Consider the following 27,211-nt stretch of genomic DNA (forward strand, 5'->3'; position numbering starts at 1 on the left):
TATCAACCAAAGTACTCTCAACGAACGGTTGTTGAAAATATATAAAGGTAGCCTCAAAATGAGCAATAGAAACTATATCCAAGTGAAATGACTGATGTGTTGGTGATTAAGTACGCCGTTGCAGATGACTGATAAGTTGAGTAGAAAAACCTAAGATTATGTGATCTAAAATAGTAAACTACATTATTCAATATATCTAACAACATTGATAGAAGTGAAACTACATGCAAAATATAAGATTACACAAGACACCAATATTTAAGTGGGAACCTGTTGACGTGTTTTTTATGACAACGTCTAACACAGAATAAAGTTGCCTAACGGTCACTTCACTCTCTCTTGATCAAAGTACGATTGCATGCTAAGACTACAAGAAGTTCAAACAATCGACTCCAAGGTTCCTTTATGCTATGGACGTGACTCAGTTGGCTTATGTGATTGCTGGTAATCCAAGGGGCCTTACATTTGCATCATTCCTTCACCTCTTTGTTGTGGCTGGAACTCCATCATCGGATATGGCAATTCTACGATGCTATTGCTTCGAACGGACTAAAATGAACTGAAAGTAAAGGGTTAAGGGTTAGAAGGATCTAAATCTACTCCTAAGGGTAGTGATAACAATGAATAGTGCTCTGGTGGACAAATTTCAAATAAACCAAGCTCTGCTTCGCCAAGATAAACTACAACTCCGCAGGAACCGGTGCAATCTTCTGAGGATGTTGGAGGATTTTCATATTGAGAAAAGTGCATCTGAATACCCAACACGGCGCAATCCAAACGACTATTCACAATTGAACTTAGCACAAATTTGGGGGTTCAGGCTAACTTTACACTGCAACTTACAATCAGCAAGATGCAAAAAGTATGAACCATGGAAATTCATCAAACACCATTACATTCTCCATTGGAATCAAAGCACTAAACTAATTCTAATGTAAGTGAGGAAGGTGAAACCATGCAAGCTTTAAAAAAATAACTTAAGTGGACACCATCAAAGAACAATGTTTCACTGTTATTATCTCAAAGCTTATCGCAACAATTTCATACAAAGCTCCCTCCTTTTACAAATGAGGGGGGTCACCCCTTTATATAGGCTTCAAGCCATGATTACATGCAAACCCTAATTAGGGTTTTCCCTAAAAGATTCTCCACTCAAGATGCAACGAGGTGGGAATCTCCAATTAATAACCCATCATGCCCATATACAATTAATTCAAAAGTACCCAAAATAGCATCCATTGCGCATTAAATGCACCACCTCCTTCAAATTTGCCCAACATGCGTTGAATATTCATCCATGCAAAAATCACCCCATTATGTCATAAATGCTCCATCATTTCCACATGCGGTGGCTGCATGCAAAAGGAATCTGCCATAAATTCAACATGCAATGACCAGGGTGCCATTTGGTCAAATATTCGGGCAATGAATGCGCCACCATACTGCCATGCGTTCAATAGATCCTCGCCATGCAAATGGACTCTGCCGTCGTATATCCGCTCCTGCACATCTGGAATTGTTGGAGAGGGAAAATTCGATTCAGGAAGAATTTTCTTGAAGTCTCCTCAACTTTCCTTGCTTGAAGAAAGTTTTTTATCAATTCTGCACATTTCCTATCTTTTAGGAAAATTTCCAAATTAGGGTTCCACGGTCCAGGAGAGAGAAAATTCTCCTACGAATCCAAATCTGTAAACTTTTGAAATTTGGATGTAATTTGATGCCCGAGAATGGATTTTTCAAATTTTTCCCTGGAGGGGAAATTTCTTGTTCAATTCATCCCTGATTCCTTCCTTGCCTTAGAAATTTTATGTTCAATTCATCCTTGGGTGTATTTCTTCCTTGCTTGGAATTTTGTCCCGAAGGAAGGAATTTCCGATACTTAGCCAAATTTTCATCTTTCCTGGAATTCTGTCTTGAAGGAAGGAATTTCCAACTCTTAGCCAAATTTTCACATTTCCAAGAATTTCGTCGTGAAGGAAGGAATTTCCGACACTTAGCCAAATTTTCACCTTTTTCAAGAACTCTATCATGAAGGAAGGAATTTCCAACACTCAGCCAAATTTTCACATTTCCAAGAATTCCATCGTGAAGGAAGGAATTTCCAACGCTTAGCCAAATTTTCATCTTTCCTGGAATTCTGTCCTGAAGGAAGGAATTTCCAACACTTAGCCAAATTTTCACATTTCCAAGAATTCCGTCGTGAAGGAAGGAATTTCCAACACTTAACCAAATTTTCACCTTTTTCAGGAACTCTGTCATGAAGGAAGGAATTTCCAACACTTAGCCAAATTTTCACATTTCCAAGAATTCCGTCGTGAAGGAAGGAATTTCCAACACTTAGCCAAATTTTCACCTTTTTCAAGAACTCTGTCATGAAGGAAGGAATTTCCAACACTTAGTCAATTTTTCACCTTTCCTGGAATTATGTCCTGAAGGAAGGAATTTCCATTACTTTGTGAATTGTCCATGTCTCCTTTTCAACATCCCTATTTTTAGAGATCCTCCTAAAATTTAGGAGTCAGTTCATTGGATGGAGAATTCTGCCACGATTCCGAATCTATAAAATTTTCCACACTGTCGAGATTCGGTGTCTAAAAATAGCAAATTCAAAAATTTGCCCGAGGGGAAAATTTTTTTTTTTTAATTCCTCCTTGACTCCTTGGATTCCATGCCTTAGGCAAAATTTCAATTTTTTAGCTTGGGCGGAATTTTCATCATGTCCATGGATTCATGGATTTTTCCACTTGTGAATGCCTTCTTGAATTCACCGCCCCAGTCCGGCCTTGGGCACATTTTCACTTTGTCCATGGACTGGCGGATTTTCCCACTTGTGAATGTCTTCTTGGATTCAGCGCTCCAGTCCAGCCTTGGGCGCATTTTGGCTTTGTCCATGGATACATGGATTTTTTTCACAAGTTCCAAGCTCTTCGTCAGGATATAGATATAAAATATAACATTTAAGTATAAGTGGCTTATACTTTAAGTTATATTTCATATATATTGTCAGGATGTTTGAGAGTGGTTTCAGGTCCATAGGAATCATAATGCAAATTCTGGATTTTGGAAGATCTTCCAAATTTCCAAACTTAGTCAAATTTCAGGCCATTTTCAGATCAGGATGACATTGGTGGATTGATGTGAATTTCTGGACTTGGATGATTTTGCATGCTTTCCTCTTCTAGAATAGGAGTTCCAAACTTAACCATTTTTTATCCAACTTGTCTGCCTTCTGACTCTTCCGGATTTAGAAATGGTCTTCAGGAACGTTCAGTCTTCAGAGATATTTAGCTTTTAGTGTTTTCCTGTGAAGAACCTGCCAAAAATAGATTTTTCCAAATAGTAAGTGTTTCAAAATGTCAAGGTTTGGGCAAAATAGGTCAAAAAAGCACTTACTAAAAATAGAAACTTACTAAAAATAGTAATTTTATTTTTTGGCAAAATTAGACCAATCCGAGACTTAGTAAAATCCCTAAAAAATAGGAACTTTCTAAAAATAGAAAGTTGCTCCATTTTGGCTCAAATTTTACTGGGAGGTTCCTTGAAGGGTCCTGATTCCAGTTTTATGTTCAGTTTTTCCAAAACCCTAACAGAAACCCCTAAAATCTAGGACAGAAGGCAAAAACCCTAAAATTCACAAAACAAGTCCTAGACTTAGCCAAATTCGCTCAAACAAAAAGCAGATTTAATCAAAATGACCCCCAAACACTTGCAAAGAAGAGAGATTGACAAGACTGCTGCGAAAAGACCACAAAAACGCAAGCCAAAAAACCAGGAGGGCCTAAAAAGAAGGGGGTCCCCATTTGCAATGGGGCGATGTGTGAAAACGTCACAACAGAACGCTGATAGGAGAAAACATTACCATGTCCCTAGATTGCACCACATGAACTCCAGCTCTGCTGCAAGTTCACTTGCAATGCCATTCATGCATCCAGTAACACTAATTCATTTTGCAGTAATGAGTTCTCCAAATGTCTTACAGTTGCTACCACAACACCAACACATGTAAACCAACATGCATAGTGTACCACAACATCTTACTGGATTGCATTAATAGCAACATAGATGCTCACCAATTTGTATATATATATATATTAAAATATTTTTCAAGAACTCTCCATAAGTGAATTACGCACCTTAGTCCCAACATCATGGGATTGGAGGACCTAGGCAAAAGTCATTAAAAACAATTGAGACTAGTGTAAGGACCATACTTGATGGGCCAGAGCTTATGATGTTTGTTGTCGGGCCTTTCTTCTCCAAGTAAATCAAAATGCAATCAACAATTGAATGAGATACTCAATATTGGTCATTAAGAGCCTAGAAGTTGTCTTGGGTGTTGGGAAACGTACTGAATATTGGCATGAATCTCTAAGAGGAAGTTGATTTGTCTTTTTCTTTTTGGCAGTGGGGCACATTGGAAGTTGGAAGAGAAACTAGAATTTCATTAGCCACCAAAGTTTGTATGTCATACCAAAATTCGAAGTATGAATGGCCCATAGAGACATTGATGGCCCAATTGTAGCTATGTTGAATGATATGTAGGTAGATATCTCACTTCTTACTCTATTGATGAGACATGCAAATATTATGGACTAATATGCGATAATAAACCACAATTTGTCCATTGGCATGAATATGAAACCAAGTGGAAAACTGTTGTTGATAACCCAAAACCTTCCATACAATGATCAACAAAAGTGCCTTAGGAAGAATGAGTTGAGATCCAAAAAGATGGTGAGTACTGGCCCAAAATTTCTCTAGATATGCTTGACAAACAAATCAATGGTATGCAGAGCATTAAATGTCTTGGTGCACAGCATAAAGATTGACATTTGGAGGAATGATACTCCACAAGAAAATCTAACCATGTTCAGTTTGAGCAGTCAGGAAAATACTAATGAAGTCTGTGGAAATAGATTCCTATAATTATGATGTTACTCATACAGGCTGATATTGTCCAAGCTTCCAATTGGAAGTCTTTAAATGATTGCAAAGAGAGCACCAAAGAACATAATCCTAATCCTACTTCTATACAGAAATCCAATCAAATAAATATTGAGGGTGCTACAAGGCATACTATATGCCAAAATGTCCACAATAAGAGGATGAGTACACCTCCTTTAAAAGAAGTTGAAAAGAAGAGCAAGCTGGACCATAGAACTAAGAAAACTTATACAATTATCCCTCTAACTGCAATCAAGCAAAGGTATTTGGTTAACAACTGTCACTGCTACAAAGAACCAACAAGTGATAAAAGCTGAGAATCTGTGAAGTAGAGACTTTTCTACTCATCATATGTTGTGCAACAATTAAATTGAATTATAGAAATGCTAGTACTCAAGGAGTATAACAATGAAGATCTACCAGTTTGTTTCTTGTGCTTCTCATACACTTGATCCCCAAAAGAAGCCACTGAATGTAAGATATCCACTTCAAATATTGATATTCCTATATCTTAGATAAAAGTTCCAGAACTGAAACAGTAGATGATCATTATGCATAATGACCTCCTTACTAAGAAGATAATGATGCTATTACTTCAATAGGGGACCAAAGGTAAGAGTTATTTGTCAAATCTAGTATGTACTATATTTGAGCTAGGCTTGTGTGATAACTAATAACTCATAAAAAAAATATTGCAAGATCGATATATGCAAATCCACAACAGATTAACTAATTGACACTACATGCAAACTGTACACTTTGAGTGTACTACATGAAAAGCCAAATAAATGGGCATGATACTTCAATTAGAAATGGCAAGAAGCGTCAAGTATAGTCTCCTCATGCCTAGAAGAGTCCCAATTTCCAATATGTACACTGGGGAGATGGAGACTTGTTTCCTCATTACTATTGATGGAATTTTTTTCCAAATCTCATACTGCTGTATGAAAAATAATGGCCAAAAATGAAACAAGTCAATTTTGTTGGACTTCTGTTAAGATGCTGAATAGAAACTTTCATTTTCTGCATATAGAAATTGATAAATGCATGTATTTTCCCTTTGAATCAACAAATCTCTAGCAACTGACTATGCTAACACACTTACCAAATGCAATCTAAAATGGTTGGCTGTCAAGAATTGGAAATGAAAAGAATAAAGAAAACATCATTTATCTTGCAGAAAGAGTTGAAACATTCAAGAAATCATCTTTCTATTAAATTCCTCTCCAAATTTTCAGCATGTGATTTTTTTGTTTTTCACCTAAACAATAGATTTGCACGGAAATGTAATCCGAATCAATAAAAAACTTACTAAAAAACAAGAGAACTTTTGACTGTTGATATACTCACCGGATTCAATCTGAAATGTTCATTTGTTAGAAAGGGAACAATTATGAACCAGAAAACAATGTCTGTCATCATCACAGCCCCTGCACAAGTCTGTTCAAAATTCAAATCAATGAGTCACCTTTCAGAAGCTGCCTCAAATGCTCAATTGTTTTAGCAAGAAGTAGTTGCTAATAGTCATTCATAAGTATATCTTTAAAAGACAAGAAAATGAAAATGCAATATCAAATGATAGCACCACAATGGATGAAATAGAATCGTAGCCATGATTTTGTCAAGCTACAATTTTCTAGAAATGATTTGTTATCAACTACAAAAAAAATTGTAATAAAATAACCTTTCTTAATTTTTAACACAGGAACATCAAAACATTTAAACAATTTTTTCTTTTCCTTTGGATGAATGGCTTTAAAAGCACTTATCTTTGATAGCAGAGAAAAAAGTATCCTGTCAACATAGCTATAGCCTAACTATGATAAATCCTATGTATGCAATCTATTGAGATCAATGATGTAGAGGAACATTGGTAAGCAGAGGAAGGTGAATAAGACTTGAGTATCCAGCCAAGCAGGATCTCACAAAAACTATCGATAGTGAACAACTCATAATACAAGCAGATGCATATCTTAATAACCCATAAAACTTATAAGCTCAGCTCTACTACTAGTTTGTGCAGCTCCAGAAAGAAAAAAAAACTTATATTAATGGCCACGAATGAGCAGAATAGGTCAATCGGACATAAAAAAATAGAAAGTTACAAGAAAGTATTACTGAGATCAAAAAGAGCCCAAGCAATTGCAAAAAGTAACTAAACACAAAACAATGAAAGCAAAATAAATGTCGGATGGACCCAAATCCATAAAGCCAGCAGTGAATATCCTTCATTTTTCTAAGAGCCTATACTTACAGCGTAGTTTAATTTTAAGCATCTATAAAAGATAGAATCTACTAACATATTCTGGTGCTTGTTAGCCCCTTAAGAAACTTGCTGTCGATAATAAACAATGGATATATTAGTCAAACTAAGGAATCTGTTAATGAACAAATTTTGAGCTACTGTTTAGACTGTTGTCAATGTTTCATCATAAAAATGCCAGCCATTCACTTCATTTGCTTGCATAATGGTATTCAATATGCTTGTGACGGAATAGTTGTAAGCACTAATAGCTATCAATTATCTTTGATATTACACTTCACTGCCCAAGTGGTTTGTCAGGCATTTCTAGTTAAGTTCATCTTTGTTATAGGATAATTCCTGACTATTGAATATCTGTAGAGAAACCATGGGCTTGAAGTTTCCTCGCAAGGTTGTAAAATTTCTTGAGTAAGACTGCTAATGCCAAAAGACAAGAAGTTCTATTGATATGGAGGCATCTGATGATTCCAAGGTATGATTCATGCGAAACACAATGGTTATTGTATTCAGCCCAATAGTGTGACAAAATTATAAGGTTCCATATTATTCTGCACTAGCTCCAATTTGAGGGAATCATAGGATAAGCTTAGGTCTAGGTCCACTTTTGTGTAAGTTTCTCATAATATTCATTATCATCAGTGGATTCCTCCTAAAGACTTCACACATAAATGGCACAGCTTACACCTGTGCATTCAAAAATTTAAGAGATATATGAATATGATAATCTGTGAAGGGGGGTTCTTACAAAACCTAGAGCAATGATTTAGTAGCTATATGTCAAGTTGTCAACTAATGTCAAGCATGCAATCATGTAAGGACATGGAGCTTTTTAACTAGACTGTCATATCTTTGTTAACCATTTCCTTTTACCTTTTATACGCACATGGGAGCAAGAAATTCCTGTTATTTGATCAGCAAATAAAGCACATATATACTCAATCAAGTCAGCATCTGATGGTTAACGTTCTATTGACTCCCAAACGGAAGAAAATGCTATAAACATTTTACATTCTATAGAGCTAAATCTCATACAAACAGCACCATTGGAAAATCCTCATCCTTTCCTTGGCAAGAGTCAAGCTCGCTTATCTATGGATCTATGCTATCATATTGTCATCCTGGGAAAAAATCTCTTTTCATTTCTAAATAATTTCATCAAATCCAAATGGAATTCTGAAAGAAGACTTCAAAAAGTAGACCTTGGTTAGAACATCCCCATTTGTTCATGGCCACTTGGCCCCTGAGAAAATACAAATTCTCTCAAAAATATCTATAAGGATCAATTATTTATGGTTCATGATATGCAACATAAAAGGCATACAAATCAACTATAAACTCAAATACAATAACTGCGTTACTGCACCAACCATGAATACAAATTCATAAAAATTAATTAGAACTAGCCACTGGAACACTTAAGTCTGCAGAAGTTAAAATGCTCTCCAATTGAATTCACTTCATCCTCAAGTGATGGTTTTCACTTCTTCCTCAAGTGACGGTCTTCACTTCTCCAATATGCAACATTCAGAAGTTCATTACTTTGTTCACAAGACCCAAAAGTGTGAGTCATATATTCTAAGTTAAAGATCAGATCGGGTTATTGTTTCTGGCCTCCTGCAATCCATACCTTGAAGTAGATATAATCACAGTTGGCATCCAAAATAGACTAAGTTTCAAATTTAGAAAGTCACTCCTCTCTCCAATTAAGACTACTATGCAATAAGACAATGATGAAACACCAATATCATACATATTTGCAGACATGCGGACATGCATCTAACTGCTTCATATATTTACATGCATCTAGATATAGTCAAAGTTGGCATTCAAAATAGATAGATTTTAAAAACTTAGAAAGGCACTTCTCTCTCCATTTTAGAACACTATGAAATAAGATAATGATGAATAACCAAAATCACAAATATTTGCAGACACGGAGACATGCAGACATGCATCTAGCTTCTTAGTTTAATTACAGATAATTAATACATGGTCTATGGTCTATAATTTTTCATAAACACGAGTGAAGTTCCCCATGGCAATAAGTTGATTCATTAAGGCCCCCATCCAACATTTCTTGTGATTGCATCTTTGATTGTGACAGATCTCATGTGTTCATCAGCTCCTTGAACTAGATTAAGAGCATAATTAGCTGCTGCCTCAAGTATTTTTGATATCTCTTTTGCAAATCCATCTCCAAAAATTTGTTTGATCATACAGTCTTTGAGCTTGGAACTTTTGATTCCAATAATCACATTGATTGAGTGCAGCATATGTTAGAATAGTAATTATTAACTTGTATAGATGATTGATTTATACCATGCAAATATGTTTATGTATATTTTCAATAAAACCTGAAAATGATATTAATAGAAAGAATGTGCATTCTAGCCAATCATGGACAAGAAATATTTTAATTACAATGATTTTTCATTAGTTACAAGTTACAATACTTCAAGATTTCAGTTTTCTCCCAGCACTTATCACTAAAGAAAACATACCTATGCACATAAGAGCAGTATCTGCTAAGACATCTGTTTTGTTACAAACTAATTATCTTCGTACCATACCATTTATTTACAGACAGAAGTAATCTGAATGAGAGGTACAGTTTAGTAGACAACACGCTAGCATTGCAACTTAAATTGTTCTAAAACAGAAATTAAACAATACTAAAACAAAAATTCATGATTACTTATTAAGGTTTCCTTTACATTCCCTTTGCCCATGCATTAGTGAATATTTGCAAAAAATAAGATATCAATGATACAATTTGCAGATGTAAAATACTTGACTAAATTCAAAATGAAGAAATGATTAGAAAATAGCAAAATTAACTACAACTGAAAATGTCGATAGCTTCAAGCAATGTTTCATTATAATCGTGTCAAAGCTTGGAGATGTAGTTTTTGAATTAGTACCAGTGTTATCCACAAAACTGTTTTCAATGCATCAAGAACAATTTTGCATTTTAACATACACAGCATTTCATGCAAGCATTACAACTAAGAAAATAAACTCATCACAATACTTGAATAATTGCACCATGTATAATTTAATCAATCAATTCTATTGGTCTACGAGGGCGAAATATTCTTATAACATGCAACTACTCAGTAAAACCATACATGTATGTATATAAGTGCAGTTCTTAGCAATGTATTTGTCAAAGCAAGGCAAGTAATACAAAAAGTCAATGAATGTGTACCTGGAATATAATTTGCATGGCATAGCCCCAAAATCCAGCTCTCTTTTTTTGTTCTTCCCGCTCTTGATGGCTTTGTAATTTAACCGAATCTCCATCTAAATTTTTTCCAGGACTTTCTGTTACATGTGCTTCCTGTTCTAGATCTGTCTTCAAGAAGTTGGCCCTCACATCTTGATTTCTAATGGAATCATTTTTGGCTAATTGTCTGCATCCCTTTGCAGAAATTAAAGTTGCCAGCTACAACAACAGAAGATGGAATTGAAACGTTGAGGAATTCCATTCTCTAATATATTTATTTTCAAAATGGAAGAGACTAGCAGTCAAAAGTAAGGAAAAAAAAATCTAGTCACTTGCTTTAGGTGAAGTAAAGCAAGTTATACAAATGCATGTTTACATGGGTATTGAGGTGCACATAGTTCGAACCAAGTGGAATTTCCCAAAATTTGGGTGCAAATGTGTGAGGTGGTTGGGTAGGGCGCATGCCCAAACCATTACATGGTTATGCTGTAATATTTGCATTGATACATCAAACACAGAACTTCACATATAACATCATGAAACTTACAAAAACCTGAATAGACCTTTTTTTCAGTTTTTCCAATTTTTTTAGTTTTTTAATATATTAATGGGATTTCCACTTAGGTGTAAATGAAACTTGGGGTAAATGCAACAGATACACTAGGGTGCCTTAGGTACCCACTGAGCCTTGACTGCGGATTTGGGTACTTTTTGCACCCACACCTGGTATGCCCTGGATGTGCCCCCATTTCAATCGGATATGTGCACCCCAAAAATCTTGTACAAATATAAATGAATAGTAGTTTCAACTAAAAGCTTAAAACAAAAACTAAAGTAAAAATGTATGTCCAGGGAAAGGATGTTACCCCAAAGTAGATAATGACTAAAGTAAAAGTCCATCTGTCAAAAGACAACAAACAAATAGAACATAATTTAGATTATCTTTCAAATGCATGTCCACTACATAGTAAGAATGCTTACATTTAAGCATATGCTCCAATAAGGTTAATAGATTTATGATTTTATCTTATGCAACACCATACATAACCAAAAAGAAACCAATTATCAAATTGAATTCTTGTAACATGTTTTTCATACAATATCTCTCTTGAATGTAAGACCAAAATTAATCTCGACATGACTAAATAGTTAAAAATAAACGTATAAAAATAACATTGATTCTAGGCGTCCTTTGGTTCACAATCTACTAAATTATGAGCCAAAAATGTAAACAAGGGCTATGGTAATAGAATAAGTTGAATTCCCTAGCTATCCAAAATTAACTACAATTAGAGGACTTCAAGTGATCCTTGAGAAGTCAAAAGGAAAAACAATGTGCTAGTAATATAATAAAGAAAATCTTTCAGGTTTTGCATACAAACTTACTCTTTGACATATATTAAAGATCAAGAATCTAAGCATTGTTGAATTAAAATATGAAATAAATTGAATGATATTCTGTTCCCAAGTCACATAGGCCACAATGAAGCATGAATCTACAAAGAAGATTGTGCATGTAATAGAGGTGTAAGAGGAGTTTGGGAAGAGCATGTAAGAGTTATAGTTCTGCCATTCCAAATTATGAGAGGCAAACATTTCTAATAATATCTGATTTTTTTAAGTAAGATATAGTTATACTATATAATTTTATCAATTTCAATTTCATGGACAAACAGGCATTTACAAATTCAATCTTTGTAATGCAAGTTAAGGGGAAAATCTTGCTTTCACTACAGCTTTCAACATATCTACAAGAATTAGTGTGCCTAGGTCCATGGTAGATGGTAAAGGAAACCAACTTAAAATGATATTTATGAAAAAACTTTTCAAGTGCATGAACATGTTTTATCTTCAATGGCATTGATCATTCTCAAATTATTAGACAAATAAAGAGAATGAGGGAAGTATACAGTCTGTTTCATCTATCAGAGAGAATTTTTCATAGGACAAGACTTCATGTCCTTACATTTTTCTTGCATCAACTGTGACAATTCCTCTTGACTAAGAAGCACATTTAAACTAAAACCACTCATGGAAAATAGTTTATAGCAGATGTAAGATCACGCATGACCCTTTGCATGGAGCAGCAAATTATTTGGTACAAAGACAGATTGTGATAAATTCTTCATAAGTGACCTCTTTGAATTGTTCAAAGAATGCATTCAAATACATATTACAAGGAAAACCAGAGAATGATAGACATGCCAGTTGGATTAAAAGAAATGTGTGTTAGAACGTAATGCTTTTAAGGGGGGAGGGGGCTCACAATTATTTATATGTGATCCCAATAGGTTCTATTAATATAAGGTTTAGCCTTCCATTTATGGCATATATTACCGTAGGGTGTTGATTATTTAATTAACAGTTTAAATATGATATTATTTTACCAATTACAGATCATTTACCCTATGCATATTTAACCATTTGGGTTGATTATTAATTAACATATTTATATTAATATATTAATTAAAGTATTAAATACCTTAATTGAAAAGGTATAATCAAATCAGACGACATCATCCTATATTTAAGGACTCGTATGACAGGAATTATATCATTGGATATATGAATTTGGCATTTAAAAGTCTGCAAGAGATAATGAGGCTGTGTACATAGAAGGTGGGGAGGAGAGCTTGAAAAGCCAGGGTTCTATATGTAAATTTTCTCAATAAAATTGAATGATGTCTTTTGTGAAGTTTTTGACTGTATGGGTTTGGCCACTTAAATTATGTGTACTGTGCAACATTTTCTTCATTTTATTTTTGCATTTTATGTTTTTCATTGCATTGTAGTCAATGATTAACATGGCTAATTCGAATAATATTTAAATCCCTACATTGTATTAGAACCTACTTTAGGCTATGCTAATCTTATCTACAGGCACAAAGAAATTGTATTGCAGAAAAATACAAGTGCAAGAAAATGAAAAAACAATATTTGTGCTTTTATGAAGTACCCAATTGTGGTTTTATAGTTTAAACAAAATAAGTTTCTCCCTCTATCCATTTTGTAGAGAAAATATTTTTTGTTCAGCTTCTTCTTCTTGCATATCTCATGGCTTCTTACAGAACATAATTGTCATCAATGTAGCATACCATTTGCCTTCATTTAGATGGTCAAGTTCGTAATACAGATGTGCTTGCACCCAGACTTGTCTGTATACCCTTCTTATCACAGCCACATTTAAGGGGGCAGCAATAGTAAATCATATAGTGTCATATCCCCACCATGACACCTATAACTGCGCTATAGTTAATAAGAGAAGATTGTCTTGGAACAAGACTTCACAATCTTCTGAAACCCAACTCTACCCCCTTTGCAAGATAACGAATGAATATATTAATGTTGATACAAGTACGTATTAATTGCCGATGATAATGGTGTGCAAGTCCAACAAATACACAATAATTATAATGATTGATGAAGGCAACAAAGACATTTAAAAGAGACAGTGGTAGAGATCATTACAAGGCAGTGACTGTAATACATCATTTAACTTCACTAGAAAGAGTGCTATGCAGAGAATATAATACAGTGTCAGACTATTAAGAAGTGTGATCTTACTGGGAGTGATTTTATTATAATCACCAAATGATGCGAATTTGGTGTATTTATCAATAGCTGTGATTTAATTATAATTAGTAATGCCTCTTATAAGGTGCGGTTTAAGTCAAGGAAAGGGATGCAATGAGAAGGCACGTATCATCAATGCTCAAAGGGTATAACTCTTTGATAAGTATATATATGAATTACAAATGGAGGAATATAGCAGAGAAATCATCAACCAAGTGAACAGATCTGATATAAGAGATCAGACTTTTAGATATACATTCATTAAACATTGTACCAATAATTTGGTATGAAGACTAAATGTCTATGTCATCGAAGGAGAAAAGAAGAAAAGATGTGGAGTCTGTATAAAAGAGGAAATCAGAACTAAATATTATCAGTATCATAACAGCAGACTGGTATGTATTGTACTCATGATCATATGCTGGTTTACATTTATGTTATGTTATGTCTGCATTCTATCAAGAATAATGAGCATATATATAAATATAATATAAGTTGTTATAGATTCTGGTGTATATATATAAAAGAAGTATTGTCAATAAGATTTGCATTTGTTAAAAAAAATAAGATCAGATTTATACTTAATTTCATTTATGTACATATACATTCATAATACATGAAAGACTATTATATTTATGGCCTAGTCTTTAACCATTTGCTATTGCCTTTGAGAGGATAGGTCGGTATAGGTAGGGAGAGGCGGAGTAATTCCTCACAAGATAGGTAAGCCCAAGATGGGGTATGGACAGAGTCCTGAAACCTTGAGGGAGCCTACTTGTAGACTGGTTGCCAAGCGCCCTATGACAGTAAATCCCCATCCTCCATAGGATTAGGAATGAAGTAAGGATGGGGCCTAAATATAATAATTATTGATTGTATTATGAAGAAGTAATTGTTCTCTAGTTTTAATAGTCTGATTGAAGGCATGATAAGTGTGGTGATATATGGTTTAATTATGGGAAACAGGCTTACTCCCAGTAGGGGACATTACATCTAGGCTTTCCTCTATATGGTCTCCTTTGTCACATACTGTAATGTCCCCTTTTTCGAAATTAAGCCAAGTTGAAACCCAAAATGCCTATCATATATTTTCCAAGGGTTTTGAAAGTTACGCACTAAAGAAATGGGATTAAAATTATAATAAATAGGACCTCAAGTAAAGTTAAAAAATTTCTCTTATAATTGACGTTTATTTTAATAACTACCCTCAAATATCAATCAAAGGGTCATGAAGGAAATTTGAAGAGTTATGTCTTTTGGAAGGAACTTTTATTTAAGAGAGGCCAAGCAAGGAGAAGGGGGCGTATTTGAGTAACCATTCTATTATCTGATTTCTGCTCCTTGTTGGAGCATGGAACTTTGATTCATTTAACCTACGGATGTAAAAATCACAATTCCTTGGACTTATTTCACACAGAGATCATTATTGTGAAGAGAATTTGTTTGAAAAGATTATTGAAGATTTTAATCAATGGATATATGCCATACTACTGTGAGATCTGTTCATTGTGCCATATATTATATAATATATTTAATCATTGTTGCTAGTGATGAATGAACTACGGCCAGGAAAGACAAATCAGTGGATTAAAATATATTTTTTCTGAATGGTGTTAGCCTTAAGTATTACGATCACAGATTATTGTCAATGCAGGAGTTACTTTCTAAGGAGTCGTTTTGAAGACTGGTGATTGCATTATAAGTTATAACTGAAGTAATACTGCTGCTTATATATGTCAGAATCAGCAACTGATATATGGACTTTGGATATTTGTTGTCAACCATCTTAAGTTCCATATCCTTATGACCACCACATATTCCATAGTTACTTTTGAAAAGTGATCAAAGGGAGATTTTGGGCACCAAGGATCCACCGTGTGGTAAAAAGAGATAACAAAGCTCGTATTATTAATAAATATAGCCAAAAAAGTGTATGCTTGCATATTTGTTGTAGCATACTAGTAAGGGTTATCAAAATATTCAATTTTCATCAGCAGAATAAGGAGACGGGCAAGCAACGCAAAAAAGATTAGATATTACAAAATATTCCCTTGGGATATTAAAAATTAAAATGGGATATTATAATGGCTTCAGAGCTAGATCTTACTAGCCTGTGAGATTTCCTTCTTATGCAAACAAATGATAGAACCAACAGGTATCATCAAAGGAAACTTAGAAAAACTCAATATCAATTTCCTAAGAACAAAGAAACAGAAACTCCTTTGGAATTTGACGCAAAATAAGTATATATGGAAAGAGAGAAGAAAGCTTTGAAAGACCCTGCAAGTTTGAAAGGAAGTTTGACCTTATGTTAGATATGACAGGATAGGTGTTACACAAGATGCATAATAACCAGAAAACATCAAATAATGCAGTATATTCCAACAATAAAAATAGTGAGAAAAAATTGTTTGAAGCTAATAATAATAATAATGATAAGCAGAAAAGTCACACATGGATTACCATGGTTGGGTATATTCAAATAGGTGTCATATAGGTGTTGCTTCTAAGTTCTAACATATATAACACCTTTCTTCATACATATGATGTAAGTGTTCCTCTACTATATGGTATATTCAAATAGTAGAGGAACGCTTGCTTCTCTTTCAGAAGCATCAAGATACCATCCGTTTAGATTCCAAGGGACTCTATGTGGAAGCCAAATTTCAATACTCCTGGAAAGTGGAGCTACTCATAACAACATTAATAAAGATTTGATAATTGAGAAAGGATTTCAAATACAAGACTTTGAAGGGGTTGATGTGACAATTACTAATGAATTTATAATCCCTTGCAAAAACAAAATTAGTCAGCTCAGCATACTACTAAAGCAGCATAAGGTGTGTGATGTCTTTTATATTCTCGATTTAGAAGAAATTGACTTAGTTTTGGGTATTCGATGGTTGTGTTCCCTTGGGTATTTGAACTTTGGAATTTAGGTTCCATTCTGAAGGAAGGTGTCAGACATTTTACATTTGTCATTGATGTCAAGTTCAATTAGATGCAATCATATTAATGAAATTTGTAGAGATTCTGAAACCCTAGGTTGGTAGTGAAATTGCAGGCATTCTGATCAGTTTGTAGGGTTTGTAACAGCTGGGTTATATGCATCTACTGTTGTAATTTTTCAGACTTGAAGTTAGTGATTATTTTATTTGTAATATCCTTATGGTTGGTGCCTCAAGGATGCTGAGTTGGTGCTCAGTATGTTAAGTTGTGATTTTGTAGGAGTTGGTGCTCTCAAACAAGGAATTTAGTGATTCCTTAGGGTTGGTGCCCTAAAACTTTGTAAACAGTATTGCCTTGTGAGGCTGGATTAGGGCAGTAAATCCTAGCAGCACTTCTGACTGTGGTTTTTCCCATTCTGGGTTTTCCAAGTATTTCAAGTGTATTGGCTTCGTTGTGTGGTTGCATTCTTTTCAATTTCAGTTTCAATTTTTGCTAAGTTCATCAAAACTTATTAATTGGTTCAAGATCTAAATCATTATCTTCTACTGATTCACACCCCCCCCCACTCCTCTCAGCAGAAGAATTGTGTTCTAGAGAAGGGAGGTGACACTTGAGGGATTTCCTAATTGAAAAACCAGCCTATTTACCAGAAAAAGTATGGGAGTGTCCACCAACAATCAAATACTCATATCTATAATGACTCTTCGCACAGATTGTTCAATTCACAACAAAGTGGTGTAGCAGAAATCAGTTGGAACAAAAAAGGATTTTTTAGGAACTTACAGAAGCTTTGCAAAAGATTTATAGACAATTAGAGAGGCAATTTGAGAAGGTTACATTTGAAGATGTCTTTCAACCAAGCACATCAAGTGGATGGGCACACAAATCTCCAAGGTCGATTTGGGATCCTAGTAATTACAAAAAGATTGAATCAAGTGGAGAAGAAATTCCAGAGCATCCTAGTTGTGATTGCTTGAAGAAAAGCAATCTTGGGAAGGGCAGATTGCAATGTCCCTTTATTAAAAATTATGCTAAGGTGAAACCTAAAATGGCCATCATATATTTTCCATGAGTTTTGGGAGCTTTTCTCTAAAGAAAAAGTTACAAAATTTCTCTTATAATTAAAATTTATTTTAAATAATTTCTCTCAAATATCAAACAAAGGGGTCATGAAGGAAATTTGGAGAGTTAGTAATTTGGAAAGAAATTCTATTTAAGAGAGGCCAAACAAGGAGAAGGGGACATATTTGACCAGCCATTATATCATCTAATTTCTACTCCTTGTTGGAGCATGGCACTTGTGATGTCCCCATCAAATTAATACCATTTGGTGGTATTAATTGTGAATAAAATGAACTTTCCTTATTTTATATTAGTTCGAATGTTGACTAATATATTATAATAAGAGCTCAATATTTGATTTTTCAATAAAGATTAAAAATTAAATATTAGTTTTTCTTAATTACTTTGCCTAACTATTATTTGATTATTTAATCTTGCGGGAGTTGGTTTTCCTACGGGAATTTTACCCGCTATTTGTCTTTTAAATAAGGCTTGGCAAATAAGGAGATGGATCAGATTTTATTAAAACCCAGACCTAGAAGTGAAGGTTGATTATCTGCGTGATATCAACACTTGATGAATAAATTCCTTTCGCCAGCCATTAACTGGCCTATTGGAACCGAAATGTTGAGCCAAGGAGTCATATATTAGCATGAGTATTGGAAGGAAATTGTAGAGACGTGTGTATCTTACACACCGGTCGAGAGAAAGATTAACGGCATTGGTGGAGGTAGATACGGGTAAATACTGCACGCAGGCTACATTCCTCTCCCCGCATGCAACGTCTGAGGACTCCTGCAGAACACGAACACCGTGGCTACGCAAGGTGTATGTGTTGTTCATTCATTTGCAGAAAATGGTGAGAACTGGCCTATTGGTGGAGGCTACATAAGCAGAGGAGTGGAGTCGGGCACCGTGGAGTGCTACGATGGCGTGAGTCTCAAAATGTACATACTTTATGCCGTGACGGGATGTGATTTCCAAAAGCAGAGGAGACGACACAATTGACTTGTGTGTCGTGGCTAAGAGGCTCGATATCGGGATATAACACCGATCGCGTGAGGATTGCAAACAACACACAGTGACCGTGACGGGGGTACAGGCCAGCATTTGGTTTACTATTCTGTAAGGATAAGCGGAATCAAAGTTCGGGAGGAAGCAATGGAACGTTGGCGTGGCAGGAGTCTTTCACACTGCCAACCAGTGAGCATACGATGACGTTTCCGGAGGACCACAACGGGAAGTTTTGCACTATCAACACTGCGAACTAACAGGTGCACCATGAAATACTTAATCATATGATATTGAATGTGTATAATGACTATTCAATCAATGCTATGTCGAATAACAAGCATGAAGGTTAATTTGGGACTGCATGGGTTATACTAATGAGTGAAATTCATAGGAATTTCAATAATCAACTGGTTAAATTAAATAATACTTCTCTGCATAATCTGGACATGCACATTGATTTGTAGTCAGTTCCTAGTAAGGAATTTTACAGCACTTTGGTTCATTTACCTTGAGGACAAAAATCCTCTTAAGTTTAAAATTGGAGATGAAAACCCATAGTTCCTTGGAGTGATTTCACACAAAGATCACATTTGTACAAAAAAGTTTGTTTCAAAAGCTTGTTGAAGATTTCAGTCAATGGATATATGTTGAGATACTAAAAGATCTGTTCATTATGCCAGCTATTATGCTAATCATTGTTTACCAGTGTTGAATGAACTACAGCCAAGAATGGAAAATCAGCGAGTCAGAATATATATATTTTCTAAATTGTGATGGCCTTAAGTATTACGATTGTGGAATATTGTCAACGGAAGAGTTACTTCTTGAGGAGTCATTTGAAGACTAGTGATCGAATTATCACTAAAGTAATATTGTTGCTTAAATCTGTCAAAAAGTAGCAATTAATATATGGACTTCGGGTATCTTCCATCAACTATGTAAAGTTCCATATCCTTTATAACCACCACATGTTCTATAATTACTTTGAAAAACTAATAAAAGGGAGATTTCAGGCATCAAATTTCCACTGTAGTCAAAAGAGAAAAAAACTGGTATTATTAATAAATATAGCCAGAAAATAAAAATCGATGCATCTTTGTTGTAGCATACTAGTAAGGGTTATCAGAATATTCTGTAATGTCCCCTTCCTAATTAGCCCTAGAATCGCAATTGCAACAAATTAGGGTTAGGGTTAGGGTTACATCTTACCAATTAAAATATCTCTTTAAATAATGTGATCTTGATTCTGAATTAGAGTATGATTTGTATGTGGGATCTCAATCATATAAGATATGGAATAAGGAGGTAGGGTAGGGTGCCTTTAGACAACCATTTCTCCCTCTATGCAATCCCTCTCCATTCTTCCATGGCTAGAGATCTTTGAGTTTATCAACAGTCCTTCAATGTAGGAGTTGGAAGGAAAATTGCACTAGGGTGCCCTTAGCCATTCTCTCCCTTTCGCAGTGTAATAGGGTGCCCTAATAGTCATTCTCTCCCTATTTGCCACTGTAGTAGAGTGCCCTATAGCTGTTCTCCCTTAATTGTAGATTTCCTTCCTTCCCTTTGACAGATTGTTGTAGTCTTTGTTGTAGTCTTAAATGCATATTTTAATATTTATTAATATATAACAGATATGTGCAATAAATTCATATATCAGACTAAACACTTTCTACATTACCATGGTGGATTGGAATATTCACAAATTATATTCTAATCTAATTATTACAGTGTTCAGTATTTGTAATCTTCTTTCCTGCTCAATGTGCAAATTGCAAATCATATTACTACCCATGCATAGCATGTAAGGATTCATGTATTTATTTCTGCATACAACAGATATATGTGTGTGTGTGTTAGACAGTTATTTCTGCATACATATTCTTGCATATGCCAAACATGTAAAGTTACGTGTTAAATATACTCTCGCATACCTCAATATTTATTATATAGCCTAAATTGCTATAAGAAAATGCAGGTTACTTATCTCAGAGATGATCTGATCTGAATCCCTTGATGTCGTGCAATGCTTTCCTGCTAAATGGATTTTTGCCTTATATAGTCCTCAAGGGAGGGTGAAATTCGAGGTAATCATAACATATGATTATATCCTATTCTAATCTTATATCATCGGATATGCCTGCTACTTATGGTCTAACTTCTTCCTCTTCCAAGTTTGTTGTTCCATTCTACTCTAAGTATGCTTTAGATCTCTTTTAATTCCTATGATATTCAATTGAAAACTTATCTCCTTCATTTCTTCACATACTCCATTTATACCTTTATATCCTTATGAAGAGATGCATCACTTCACAAAGGCTGCATTGCTTATTCATATTAATCTTTTAACATATAAGTTGTTTGCTCTATGTAAATTGATGTCTTCTTAACCTTAATCACTGTTCTGAGGAAGCGCTGCCTTTAAGTTGTCATTGTTGTCCAAAAGCTACCTTGTACAATATAACCGCCACCTACTTAATGATAATTGCTGTTCATAAACTTGTCAATTGCTACCTAAAGGTTCCAATTACTGTATATTACAAACTCCAAACACTGTTGTTAATTGATGTCTTTTCTTAACAATAATCACTACCCTTTCATTACATTAAATATGATTACTTTACATCGATTGTCTTCAATAATCACCCTTGCTAAGAATCACTATTGTTGAGCCATAACAATTGTAGTTTATGGTCTTTTTAATTTCCAACATTGCCTCCATAGAAATTAGAAATCTGCCATTGTCTGCTTTATGCTTCCCATTTACTAATCGCAGCTCATATTCCTTGTTGAGGGTCAACCCAAGCACAAAAATCATATTCTTTCATGAAGTCATACTTAGATCCTCATTATGTATTTGCTATATGCGTATGTCATTGTCTTAATCAAATCGTTACATTGATTAATCCCAATTTATGTGATAGGTGATTGGGGTCTCTATGGAATTGTTAAATCTTACTCCATATAACAATTTCATATGCAAGTGAGAGGGATATCAGATCGAGGGGCCATGACATATTCAGATTGTATCAACAAAATAAGGATACCAACAAGAAGCACAAAAAAGATTGGATATTACAAATATTCCCTCGAGAATATTTAAATTTTCTTGGGATATTACACCAAAGAACCACAGGGACATGTCCCCCCCCCACCGAAACTCCCACATATCCAGGATGCAAGGACTTGGGGGAAACATCCCCCTTCCACACCGCCACCGTCATCAAGACATTAAGGGTGTCAAGAATGGCGATACATTCCATGGACTCCAAAGAGTCCCCTAACCATCCCAAGGACACCTAGGAGTCTCCCATGGCCCCGATTAGAAACTCCAACTAAAAAACAAAAAACAATGATAAAATTGTGAAAATTACAGTTGTGATGAAGGTTTGTGAGGTTTTGGAGGCCTTATTTGTGCTTGTTGGTGGGACCTATTGACGTGTATTTTGTACACAATCAAACACAAAATAAAATACCCAAGGGTACCTTATCCTCTCTTGAATAAAGTCTCTGAATGCTGAAGATGTCGCAAGAAAGGATGAATCAGAGTGACTTCAATGTTCTTCGTTGTAGGGTCTCTACGTGTGGATAAGCACCAGTGGTCGTTGTGAATGCTATTTCTTCAAGGGGCCTTACGTTTTCGAGCTGCAGGAACAGAATTTTCCTAAAACTAACAAGTTCTCAAAAAAGATCAAAAGATAGGGTTTGCAAGAGATGAATTCTAATCTAACCCTAAGAATGACTCAATGTAGGCTAGACTTGGTAAGATTCTACCAATTTCAGCATTGCCAAGGAATTACAACTCTACTGGAATTGATGCGATCTTCTGAGGTGATTAGTGATTTTTTTTGAATCATCAAGAATTATAGACACTACCATGAAGGTACATATCAATAGTCCAATAATGATCGAAGGTTCAAGCAATCTAGATATCTCCAGTTGACCACACAAGGCGTCCTTACAATCAGTAAGAAGCTAGTGGTTTGGAACGTGAATCTCACCAAAGATCAAGCCTAACACTTAGTCCTTCAAACTTAAATACTACTTCGACTGAGAATGATTCAAGAAAGTAAACAACCATGAGGATAGCCACAAGAATTGCAATAAAACACCATAACTTCGATATTTTATTGATCTCAAAGCCAAAATAGACAACAATTGTTCGAAATCCTTTCTTCAATGCTCAATCTTGCTACAAAATAACTTTCTTCTCTCCAAAAGCTCTAATCTTCTAATTTCTAATTGCTTATCTCTAATATCTAATGACAAAATGAAAATGAGTGAGGGTATTACAATGAACAGCCCAGATCAAAAGAAGATCAATGGCTGAGATTTTGACACCTAAACCCTAATTAGGGTTTGTTACAAAAAGTTCCCTTTTTAGTTGAACATTATTAAATGCATAGCCAAATATTTAATTGGCACAAAAATCTAGGAAGCATAGACCAATGATAATTAAGGTGCCACATCATTTTATAACAATCTCTCTTCTAGAACCTTATTCCCCTTCCAATGTTCTTTCTTAGCATATGCAATGAATCTAGACACAATTCCTTCAATCTCAGCAATAGGAATCTCGGGAAGATTCCTCATTTGTTCCTCCAAGTGGATAACCTGATCAAAGGCCTTGAGGAGGGTCGTATCCCATCCAGGTTCAAGTTCTTTGATCTTCTCAATCGGGAGCATAGTAGCGAACACTTGATCTCGTTGTTCATCTGTGATGACATTCTCATCTTTGCAAAAGATGACTTTGACTCTCTCTTCCAACTCTTGAAGGTCCACATCTGTCTCAACTTCGATCCTCCTGCCGAGAATGGTACATAACACTTCAAACACCTTATCCTGAATTGGATGAATGACGCCCTCAACTTGATTGCATTTGGTGCTGATGTCCTCGAAAAGAACCTCCTTCATCTGAAGTAGAGTTGACCATTGGAGTAAGTTATGAGCTCCTCCATCCATTATCTTTTCTTGTGCTAGGATCTTCCTTGATGTTTGCCTGATTACTTGCAGAACAGGAATGATAACATCTCTAGTGTGAGCGAAAGCGGCTACCGTTATCATTAGGTTGTGGACGATCTCAAGGACCTGGATAGCTCGGTGGATTGTCTCCATCATTCTTGTTGTAAATTCAACGGCTACTGTGTGGGATTTGTCCATCCAAGAGCTCATAAGCTGAACCAAGCTCTTGACTCTTTCTGCCTCGCCAACTGATTCAAGGGGAAGTGCTTGCACAGGAGACACTGCTAGATCCTAACGTCTCAAGGGCTGATTGAGATGACTAAAGTAGCCTCTCCAAGCACCGACCTCTCTCTCAAGCTCTTGTGCATCCAAAGACAGTCGATTGTGAATCCCACCTTGCAATATCCTGGTGATGTTCATCGTGAAGGTATCATTGACTAACTTGTAGTCACTTCCAGGTGGATGATGCAAATGAACATAAGAGTCACAAACTCTCACCTCTCCGGGTCCTCTTCCGATCACTCCTCTGTGAGGTAGTCCTGCATATTTGAAACTCCTGATCAAGGCATATATGACGTATGAGCTCATGTGAAATGACTTGGTAGGCTTTAGTCTTCTCAACTGCACGTCGAGGCAATGGCTAATAATTCTAGCCCAATGAATCGTTCCTTTCCCTTGAACTATCACTTGGATGAAGTAGAACATCCACTTCTCAAAATAGAAGGCTTGAGGAGCCCCTGTAACTCGATTGAGCAAAGTTATCAAATCTCTGTACTCCTCCTGGAAGTCGATCCTATGTGGTGTGTTGGGAATCTTGCTCAGGCGAGGATGACTTTTGAGCAACCAATTCTTATTGATGATGCTCAAGCAAGTGTCTGGATCATCTTCATACATTGACCTGGCTCCTTCTAGGCTTTTGTAAATCATATCTTTATGTTCTGGGAGATGGAGAGCTTCACTTATAGCCTCCTCTGAAAGGTAAGCCAAAGTGTTCCCTTCCTTGGATACGATTGATCTTGATTGTGAGTCATAGTGGCGGGCACACTCGATCATTAGCTCATGACACTGGACTGCTGGAGGGAAACCGGCCGCCTTGATGATGCCGCTTTCAATTATTCTCTTTGCGATAGGTGATGGCTTTCCAATGTAAGGGACCTCTCGAAACTTCTTGACACTGAAGTTTCCCAAGTTGGCATCTCCAATATTGCTCCACTTGGACACGATCTTGGTCTCCAATTCTTCATTCCTCTGATCTTCCTTCATGAGAGCCGGACGACTAGTAGATGCTCCTGCCTTTGGAGTCGCCATCTTGACACCTACACAACATTTCATAATGAGTAATATATTTTGCAACGTAGAAATATAGAGTAGAAAGGAAGATTTAAGATTTTAATTAGGAAACTTTATGATAAATCTTGAGTTATCATTTCCTAATTAACTACATCAAACTTAGGATTTTCAAAACAAAGCGCAAAATTCAAATCTTCAATAATGGTTTCAAGGTGATCTCGCCATACCTCCTCTTGAGAATTAATTCTAAAAAATGATGCAAAAATAAGGTGAATTTGCTAGGCAAAATGTAGATCGAAGTCCTCTTTTTAGCAAAATGCGCCTCCTTTAGTCTTCACAAGCATCAACTTCACCACCTCTAGTCTTCAATACTTAGGATAAATTCGCTCCAAATAGACCAGATTTCGCACTTCCTTCTTGCTCTCCAAATTCGCACTTGAAGTAATGAGTGAATGATTGATTAAACTTGATCAAAACACCCCTATTATATAGGGCGCTCACCATTTTGCTCCCCCTAGGCCGACTTGTCAAAAATAGGCCAAAAAATAAATAAATTTGCAAAAAAAAAGAGAGGCCGACTTGATAAAATGAATGAAAATAAGCCTCCAAGCGCTCCATTTTTAATATTAATTTCACAAAAATTAATTTTAAATGCCTTTATAATAAAAATTCAATTTTCTAAGGCTCAAAATTAATTATCAAATACCAATGCGCCTTTATTAAATGCCAATTTAATTAATTTTTTTTTCAAATATTTCGAAGTTGGCAATTTTGGCATCTAATGCGATTTGGAGGATATTAACGTTGAAATTAGGTAAAAAATAATGAATGCCAATGACTTCGCTCTGGTCCCTTGGAGAGGGACAGGAGCGCTTTTCTCAATCTAGGCCTTGCATTCCTCATTTTTAATTGCCAACACTTCATCTAGGCATCAAAAATGGCATTTTCAATTGGAGTCTTGAGTTTAATTCACTTTATTTTAAGAAGGGAAGTGCCTTAGGACATTTTCGCCCTAGACCCTGGGTGAGGGACAGGAGCGCCTTTTCACTTTTGTCCTCAATCTTTCATCCTTAAATTTGTCAATTCTCGCTGTGGGGTAAGTAATGATCCCCTTCATTCATTCTATGCATGCTTAACTCGTTCTTTGCAAGGCAAAATTGATGTTCTAAAGATTTTCGCCCTAGTCCTCCAGTGAAGGACAGGAGCGCTTTTTGTATTTTAGGCTAGGATTCTCAAATTTTGAAGTCAAATCTTTGTTCACCATGCTTTAGAAGATCCTTTCCTATCTCGCACAACCTTGCCTTAGCATAATCTTGGAGAGAAATTGTTGATTATATAAAAATCGCCCTGGTCCTTCAGTGAGGGACAAGAGCGCTTTTGAGTCCTTGTGCAAATTCTTGATCACATTAATCTTCAAATTACCCTCCAGGCATAGAATATCACATTTCACTCCTTCTTGAGCTTTGGAAACAAAAATAGCATCTCAAAATGTAAGGTAAATGGGCATATTTGGAAATTTCACCCTGGTCCTTCAGTGAGGGACAGGAGCGCTTTTGCCAATTGTCATCAAAATTTGCAAGTCTTGTATCTCAATTCCACTTCGAAGCATTTTAAACATTATTTCAAACTTGCGCCTTGGCCTAGATTTGTTCAAACTTGGAGAGAAGAGCTAGATAATATGTTTTTCGCCCTGGTCCTTTGCTAGCTTTCCAAATTATCTTCACTGGGCCAAACATGCCATATTCCATTCATTTCAATCACAAACTTGCCTTGTCTTTTGCAAGAAATTTGCATTCTTTAGAAAATCGCTCTGGACCCTTAGAGAGGGACAGGAGCGCCTTTTGCCTTCTAGGTATATTTCCTTGTTCTTTTAAACCCTCAATCGCATCTAAGGCATAAAACATCATTCGTCCTTCCCATCCAAGTCAAGT

At 35.6% G+C, this 27,211-nt stretch overlaps 1 protein-coding gene across 3 annotated transcripts in view; it reads right to left on the reverse strand.

Moving 5' to 3' along the window:
* The window catches only part of LOC131077716 (uncharacterized), a 149,267-nt gene that overhangs the window by 55,397 nt on the left and 66,659 nt on the right, over nt 1-27,211 (reverse strand). For all 3 annotated transcript variants that reach the window (XM_058015255.2, XM_058015253.2, XM_058015254.2), the window contains 3 exons: nt 11,300-11,333; nt 10,416-10,652; nt 6,295-6,384 (listed from right to left, as the gene is read on the reverse strand). In XM_058015255.2, the coding sequence (XP_057871238.2) occupies nt 6,295-6,384; nt 10,416-10,652; nt 11,300-11,333 (361 nt within the window). The remainder of the gene's footprint in view (nt 1-6,294; nt 6,385-10,415; nt 10,653-11,299; nt 11,334-27,211) is intronic.

The sequence above is a fragment of the Cryptomeria japonica genome, chromosome 5, assembly GCF_030272615.1.
Source record: "Cryptomeria japonica chromosome 5, Sugi_1.0, whole genome shotgun sequence".
NCBI classification, from domain to species: Eukaryota; Viridiplantae; Streptophyta; class Pinopsida; order Cupressales; family Cupressaceae; genus Cryptomeria; species Cryptomeria japonica.